Source organism: Hydra viridissima, unplaced genomic scaffold, assembly GCF_058129835.1.
Source record: "Hydra viridissima isolate aposymbiotic clone 2 unplaced genomic scaffold, HvirCarnegie_v1 scaffold_1, whole genome shotgun sequence".
Lineage (NCBI taxonomy): Eukaryota > Metazoa > Cnidaria > Hydrozoa > Anthoathecata > Hydridae > Hydra > Hydra viridissima.
Window position 1 is genome coordinate 20,857,464 of NW_028324300.1, and position 8,843 is coordinate 20,866,306.

At 30.4% G+C, this 8,843-nt stretch overlaps 2 protein-coding genes across 2 annotated transcripts; one reads left to right on the plus strand and one right to left on the minus strand.

Annotated features, from left to right (window-relative positions):
* Positions 1 to 2,290: 2,290 nt before the first annotated feature.
* LOC149893850 (uncharacterized) lies at positions 2,291 to 3,282 on the minus strand. Its single transcript, XM_090072771.1, has 2 exons — positions 2,551 to 3,282; positions 2,291 to 2,427 (listed from the first exon to the last, which is right to left on the minus strand). Exons 1-2 carry the CDS (start codon positions 3,233 to 3,235, stop codon positions 2,396 to 2,398), a joined length of 717 nt encoding a protein of 238 aa, XP_089928897.1. The 5' UTR covers positions 3,236 to 3,282; the 3' UTR covers positions 2,291 to 2,395.
* A 332-nt stretch (positions 3,283 to 3,614) lies between these two features.
* LOC149893851 (uncharacterized) lies at positions 3,615 to 8,843 on the plus strand. Its single transcript, XM_090076224.1, has one exon. The coding sequence runs from the start codon at positions 3,615 to 3,617 to the stop codon at positions 8,841 to 8,843; it is 5,229 nt and encodes a 1,742-aa protein (XP_089932350.1).

Genomic DNA, 8,843 nt, shown 5'->3' on the forward strand with positions numbered 1-8,843 from the left:
AAGTTAGGATGAAAAAGAATGTATTTGGTTTTTTCTGTGTTTAGCGATAATTTGTTAGATTTTAACCAACTGTTTATTTTTTCAAGTTCAGTATTTGTAGTTTCATAAAGTTCTGTAATAGATGAGGATGCATAAAATAAATTAGTGTCGTCTGCGAACATTATGACATCCAATTTACTCGAGGCTTTAGGAAGATCGTTTATGTATATTAAAAACAAAAGAGGTGCAAGAATGGAACCTTGGGGGACACCGTATTTTATTTTGAGTAATTTTGAAGCTTTTTTTTTATGAGCAATAACGCATTGTTTTCTGTCTAGTAAAAAATTTTTGAACCAGTTTAGTGCAACACCTTTTATCCCATATTTTTCCATTTTCCTAATTAAAATAGCGTGATCTACTGTGTCAAACGCCTTAGATAAATCAACAAAGACTCCAAGGACGTATTTTTTGTTTTCAAAGGAGTTATTTATATTATTAATAAGATCTAGAATTGCGTGTTCGGTTGAATGTTGCTTTTGGAAGCCAAACTGTTTTTCATTTAGGATTTTGTTATTTGTTAGATATTTATACAGTTTATTGTATATTACTCTCTCCAAAAGTTTTGAAAATACAGGTAGAACTGAGATTGGTCTGTAGTTAATTAGTGTAAATGAATCTCCGGTTTTTAATATTGGTATTACCTTAGCTATTTTTAATTTATTCGGTACAGATCCTGTAATAATTGAAGATTTAAATATTTCATATATTGGTTGTTTTATCACTGAAAACACATTTACAACTATATAGCTACAAACGTCGTCTATCCCAGGAGCCTTATACGTCTTAAGTGAGTTTTTTGCAATTTCTAGTTCTTCATGGTTTAGTCCAGAGAAAATATTTAAACAGAGATGTTGGTTTGTGATATAGGTTTCGAAGGAGATATCAGGGCATTGAATATTTGAAGCCATGTTAGGGCCTATGTTTGCAAAAAAGCTATTAAAGTTTTCAGCGATAGAATTTTTGTCGATATATTCAGTTTCATTAACGATAATTTTATCAGGTAAATCATTTGATTTTGTATGGTTTTTACCTATTATTTCTTTCAATATGTTCCAGGTTTTTTTAATATCACCTTTGCTTTTTTGTAGTTGTTTTGAATAATATATTTTTTTAGAATTCTTTCTAATTTTTTCAAACAGATTTTTGTATTCCTTGTATGTAGTTAAGTTAGTTTCATTTCTGTTTTTTAAAAACTTGATATATAATTTTTGTTTTGTTTTTGATGATTTTCTAATCCCGTTAGTTATCCATGGGCAGTTTAAATGTTTTAACTTTATTTCTTTCTCTTCAACAGGGAAATGTTTATTGTAGTGGTCTAGAAAAATATTAATAAACAAATTGTATGCGGAGTTTGTGTGTCCAAGGTTACATTCTTGATATACTCCATCCCAATTTACTATAGATAGCGAGTCTTTAAAATTTTTGATAGAGATTTGATTGATTTTTCTTTTATAAATTTTGGTTTTGGTATTGTTAAAGGTTTTTAGATCTTGAGATAATGAAAAATAAATAGGAAAATGATCTGATATATCGGTTTTGATAATTCCTGCTTTTAAAGAGGTTTCTAGAAATGTATTTGTTAATATATTGTCTATAGCAGAAACGGAGGTTGGGGTTACTCGGGTAGGTTTGTTGATGATTGGGAGGATACACAATTGAAACAGATTATCAAAAAAGAGTTTAGTATCAGCGTTTTCTTTGTAGTTTAAACTGTTAATATTTAAATCCCCTATAAAGAAAATATTTTTTCCCTTATCATTTATTTTGAGAAAGATTTCATTAAAAAAATTTGTAAATTTATTTATATCACCTTCTGGAGGTCTATAGCAAGTGGAAATTATAATACTTTTTGATTTATTACCCGTTATCTCAATAGTAAAGACTTCACTATCAGTATCAGAGATAGAGAGGTCTTGTCTTACTTTAAACACTTGATTATTTCGGATATACGTTGCGATCCCTCCTCCCCTTTTATTTGTTTTTCTTTCAAAAGATATTAGTTTATAATTTGGAATTTGAAAATTTGTGTTCGTTTGAAGTAATTCATCAGAACACCACGTTTCGGTTATGCAAATCATACTAAATGAGTAATTGCAATCTATTAGAAAGTGTTTTAGTTTATCAAAATTTTTATTTATACTTCTTATATTTATGTGTATTGCAGTAAAACTATTTTTTAAAGTTTCGAGTTCAATTTTAAAAGTTTCAGTTTCAAAATATTTCGAATCAAAATTATTTCTGTGAAAAATTTGCGCATCAGAGTCGTAAAAATCGTTTAGTAAAATATTATTAGCAGTTTCGAAGGCATTGAAACGCAGCGTTTCAAAATCTATTGTTTTGTTTATGTTTGCGTCAGTCATAGCGTAAAGTGCGATAAATCAAAACGTGCTAGCATAATAAAAAATGTACAGAACTATTTCACATATCTCGATTAAGTACTTTTTTAAAATTAAAGTTATTTACGAAAATCTCTGACGAATATTTTATCATATTTGATTATAGCAAATTTACCTTCCTTTCGGAATCTTTTAACATCTTCCCATAGCTTTTTTCTTATTTCCATCGTTTCGTTCGCGTAGTCTTCATTAATGAATATTCCGGTTCCTTTGAGTTTTTTTGATAGCGTTAAGATTTTATTTTTATTTTGGAAGTCTAGTAGTTTAACTATTATAGTTCTTGGAGAGTTATCTTCATTTATTTTTCCAATGCGGTGAGCTCTTTCAATTATTACGTCTTCAGAGATTTCCAGTTTATTTCTAAATAGATCTTTAACTTTCTTTGTACAGTCATTCCAAGATTCCATGGGCAGCTCAGATAAGCCATCAATCCTTAGGTTATTACGGCGTGAACGATTTTCAAGGTCAATATTTTTTTTTTTTAAATTGTTAATTTCGCTAGCCATCAGACTGTTTGTTTCCGATAATTTTTTTAAGAAATTTTCTTCCTGAAAGTTGATGCTTTCCTTTATATCGTTGATGTCTTTTTCAATTATTTTAACCTTCGATTTGCTTTTATTAAACTCGTTTTCAAGTTTGTCAAGCCGATCTGTTAATATTTTTAGATTTGCACTTATGATATCGCTAAATATCTTTTCCTGTTTTTTTAAAAGGTTGATAGTTTCACTAAGAATACCTTTTTTTTGTTCTTCCAGTTTGTTGGTTATTAGTTTTTCAATATTTTTCATTGTAACTTCCATATTGAAAATTTTTTCAAAAACACGTCTTGCTCTTACGATGCCGCAAAAAAAAAAAAAAAAAAAAATTTATGAAAATACAGCACTTTTTTTAGGAAAAATATTTTTAAAAATATTTGGTCGGATAATTTTTTGAGACACTGTATTTTGTCGTAATTAAAGTTAAATTACTTGGCAGTTATTGGGTGAACATTAATCCAGTTTGTCATTGAATTGAGCACTTAGATTATTGCATAAGCATTCATTGAGATTATTTACTTAAGTCAGTTATAACATTCTTAACACTTGTCACGAGGTCAAATATTCATTACCCAATCAGGAGGGATATACGATAGTTACTGTTTTGCAAATAGATATATTTGTATGTTTTACTCTCATAAAAATGTCTAACATTCAGGCTAAACGAAGAATTAGAACTGTTAACATAAAACTTTTAAATAAACTATTTGAAAAATCTTTGGATATTATAGAAAATACTGATGACAATCAATATCAAAATTTAAGTGATTTAAAAGATACATTAAACGAAAAATTTAATAAAATCATACAATTGGATGAAGAAATATCCTTACTTATAGAGGATGAAGAAGAGTTACAAAATGAAGTAGAATCTTCAACTGAATTTAACCTTACATTTAAACATGAAATTTCTAAAATTAACAAACATTTGAAATTAATTGACCTCAAAAATGACTGTAGCTCAACAAGTAGCTTTAAAAACAAAACAATGAAATTACCTATTTTAAAATTAGATAGTTTTGATGGTGAACCTGATAGTTGGACAACATTTATAGAAAACTTTGACTGTGCCATTAATCAAAACAATGACCTATCAGGAATCCAGAAAATGACTTACCTTCGTAATTTACTCAAAGGTCCAGCCTTATCATCTATATCAGGACTTAGCCTGACTAATGAAAACTACAAGATAGCCCTAGACATTCTTAAAGAGCGTTATGATAACAAGCAGAACATGGTATCTTCTCATATGAGAAAACTTTTATCCCTAGAAAAAGTGCAAAATTTGAATAGAATAGAAAAATTAAGAGGCTTATTAGATAAAATTGAAATACAAATCAGGAGTCTAGAAAATCTTAAAATTAACAGTGAAATGTATGGGCCACTCCTTATTCCAATTATATTACAGAAAATACCAGACGAACCTAATCTCATTATTAACAGACAACTCAATAACAATAATACTTGGGATGTAATAACAGTCATTAATATTTTGAAAACAGAACTACGTGCCAGAGAGCAAGTATCATTAAATTTGAATAACAATATTGATAGAAGTTATACAGCAGAAACATTCTTTACCAGTAACAATAATTATAAAGAACCAAATAGTAGCAAAAAGTCTCATCAGTTTAATTTCAATAAAAAGAATAAAAATAACTCTTATTTTGAACGTAATAATCCAAATAATTTACAACATTTTGTCAAATGCATTTTTTGCGATAAACCACATAAATCACAATATTGTAAATTGATAACAAATATCCAAAATAGAAAAAAGATTATTATTGACAAACATCTCTGTTTTAAATGCTTAGGAAGTGGACACATATTAAAAAACTGTACATCTCGTATTAAATGTTTTAAATGTGGTAACAACCATCACATAGCACTTTGTCAAGAACAACAAAATCTTGAACTGCAAACTCAAGGCGAACTAACAGCAATTTCAGGTAGTAACAATCAATCTATTTTACTTCAAACTGCTTCCACAGATGTCTTTGACAAAAATGACAGACTACATAAGTGCAGAATACTTTTTGATAACTGTTCTCAACTTAGTTACATATCACCTGATTTATACAGTAAATTAAAACTTGAATCTATAGGTACAGAAAACATTATTATCAAAACCTTCGGCAACAACAACACTAGAGAAAAACTAGAAAAAATTGAGCTAAAAATTAAATGTTTATTTGAAAGAGTTGTGAAAATTACTTGTTATGTGAAAGACATTTGTGCACCTCTTAATGGACAATTTATGAATCTTGCACAAGGTAAATATAGACATTTACATAATTTAAGGCTTGCTGATAGCAATATGCAAAACAGGGACTTAAGAATTGATGTCCTGATTTGGGCTGATTTCTATTGGTCCTTTATTGAAAATACTATTATTAGGGGAAATCATTTTGATCCCATCGCAATAAAATCCAAATTAGGCTTTTTGTTAAGTGGTCCCATGAACATTAAAAGTAAGAATCAGCACTGTAGCGTAAACACTGCTCATGTCATGTTTGTTGGATCAGATCCATCTCTTAAATCATTATTAAAACAATCCATGACATCGATTTGGGGTATAAGAGAAATTGATGAATGTAACTTAGAGGTTGTTGATAGGTTTCGTCACACCATTAAATACGATAATACCCTCAAACAATATAATGTGAAGTTGCCCTTTAAAGAAGATCACTCACCACTTAGTGATAATTATGATTTATGTATCAAACGTTTCAAAAGTCTCCAAAAAAAGTTGAGTAAAGATGGTTCACTCCTTGAATCGTACAACAATATTTTTAAAGACCAAATACAACAAGGCGTTATAGAACCATTACTTGAAGAAAATGGAATTAATGGAACAGTCCACTATCTACCACACCAACCAGTATTAAGAGATGATAAAGTTACTAGTAAAATTAGGATTGTTTTCGATGCAAGCAGTTCTGTCGAAGGTCCTTCATTAAATGACTGTCTATACCAAGGACCGTCATTAACTACATCGCTATATGGAATTTTATTACGCTTTCGCGCCCAAAGAATTGCCTTTGTAGCAGACATTGAAAAGGCATTCTTGCAAATAGCTTTGTCTCCTGAAGATCGTGACTATGTGAGATTTTTATGGTTCAAGAATATTAATACCCTGAACAAAGACAACATATTTACAGAACAAGTTATTTCATATAGAATATGCAGGGTCCTCTTTGGTGTTACATCTTCTTCCTTTCTTCTTTCCGCTACTCTTATTACACATGCAGAAAAATACATTCTGGAAGATCCAATATTTGTCTATAAATTAATAAATTCTTTACATGTTGATGATCTTAACTCAGGAGCAGATTCGATTGACACAGCTATTGAATTTTATCGAAAATGCCAAAGTCGACTTAAAGAAGCTGGCTTTACACTTAGAAAATTTGAATCAAACAGCAAAGAACTCGAAACTTTAGTTGATGAACAAAACTTTACCTCTCTTAACTTAACTAAAGTATTAGGTTTGACATGGAACAAAAAAGAAGATGAAATAATATTTAACTTTAAAAACTTACTACACAATGTCAACATAGATTCAACAAAACGCAGAGTTCTTCAATTTATTGCAAGCATTTTTGACCCACTGGGCATCATTAATCCGTTTATAGTAAAATGTAAAATATTTTTTCAAAAACTTTGTATTGATAAACTTCCCTGGGACAAACCTCTTGAGGGTAAATCGTTGGTGATGTGGCAGACCATAATCAACGATGTTAAATTATCTAAACCTATTGTCATTCCCAGATGGTACCATAGTCATTATCCAAATCATATTGTTGACTTATCATTACATGGGTTCAGCGATGCTAGTAATAATGCTTATGGTTGTTGTATATACTTATTGTGTTCCTTTGATGATAATCACAGGGGGTGTTCACTTATAACTGCTAAGTCCAGGATTGCCCAAATTAAAAATACCTCTATTCCCAAACTAGAATTAAAGGCAGCTTTATTATTAACTGAAACAATGACAACTATCAAAAATGAATTATTTCCAGTAATCAAGTTCAAAGAAGTAGTTTGTTGGTGTGATTCAACAATAGTTTTACACTGGATTAATAACGTTGATAAAGTAAAACAACCATTTTTACAAAAACGAATTCAAAAAATTAGAGATACATTTCCCATTTCGTTTTGGAGATATATTGAATCCCACAATAACCCAGCTGACATAGTATCCAGAGGCACAAGCTTAGCAAATTTATTCGATAATAAGGTATGGTTCAATGGACCAACACTTCTATACAACGATCCGAAAGAATGGCCAAAATTTGATTTAAAAAACATAACGAATAAAGTAGAAGAAGCAATGACTAGTGTAATTTTAAATGAGAATTATATAAACTTGAATGTGATTGATATTACTCGATTTAACAGCTATATGTGTCTAATACGAGTCACAGCATTAGTCATGCGATTTATTAAGAATTTAAAGCTTAAAAGAAATAAAGAACGTTTAATATTATCTTACTTAGATTCTGTTGAGATAGAAGAAGCATTAAAAAGCTGGATAAAATATACACAAAGATCAGTAACGACTGATAAAAATTATAAACAACTTCAACTTGATCTTAACTTACAAATAGTAGATGGAATTATACGATGCATTGGTCGAATACAAAACGCACCGGTTACCTGTGACACAAAAAATCCTATTTTCATACCGCGAGATACCGACTTCACGAACCTACTTATTATTTATTTTCATTCTATAGTTATGCACAATGGTGTTAAAGAGACATTAAATCAAATTCGAACTCAGTTCTGGATACCAAAAGCCAGAAATTACATTAAAAAACTGATCAGAAAGTGTTATATTTGTAAACGATTTGAAGGACTGCCTTATTCCTATCCTTCTCCTCCTCCTTTACCCTTAAGTCGTCTTAATAATGACCATGCATTCAAATTTACGGGTGTAGATTATGCAGGTCCACTATATGTCAAGAACATATATGAAGGAAATAATTTATACAAGGTGTGGATATTTTTATTTACATGTGCTACTACACGTGCTTTATTTTTAGATCTTGTTCCTGATTCTTCGGCCGAATCATGTATAAGAAGTTTACGTCGATTTATCGCGAAAAGGGGCACACCTTCAGAAATCATCTCGGACAACGGATCTCAATTCACTTCTAATCTTACACAAAGTTACGCTTCTTCGCGTGGTATCACTTGGCATTTTAACGTCCCCGCTGCTCCGTGGTGGGGAGGGTTCTTTGAAAGGCTAGTTAGATCTACTAAACGTTGTCTCCGCAAAATAATACATAATGCCCAACTTTCATATGAAGAACTACTAACATTTATTACTGAAGTCGAAGCGATATTAAATAATCGACCAATCACTTTCATGTACGAGTCTCCTGGAGATGCACCGCTTACTCCGAACCATTTGATATATGGAAGATCAATAAATTTTAAAGCCATAATCGACAAAACATACGAAACAAACTTAAGCACCAGAAGTTCGTATATAGAAAAAACATTAAACCATTATTGGAAAAGATGGAAAAAAGAATACGTGACCGAACTTAGAGAATTCCACAAATATAAGAAAAATAAAGGGACACACAAAATAGCTGTCAACGATGTTGTGTTAATTCATGACCCAGACATCAAGCGCGGTTATTGGAAGACAGGCATTGTTCAAAGCCTTATTAAGTCAACAGACGGATTTGTCCGCGCCGCAAGTATTAAGTACGTTGTTGATGGAAAAATAACCTATGTGAAAAGACCAGTGAATAAGCTTTACCCACTAGAAGCATCTAACTTACCAATCAAAGAAATAATAAAAATTAAATTCTGTGACGAAAATAACATTGAGCAATTAGTGATGAATTAG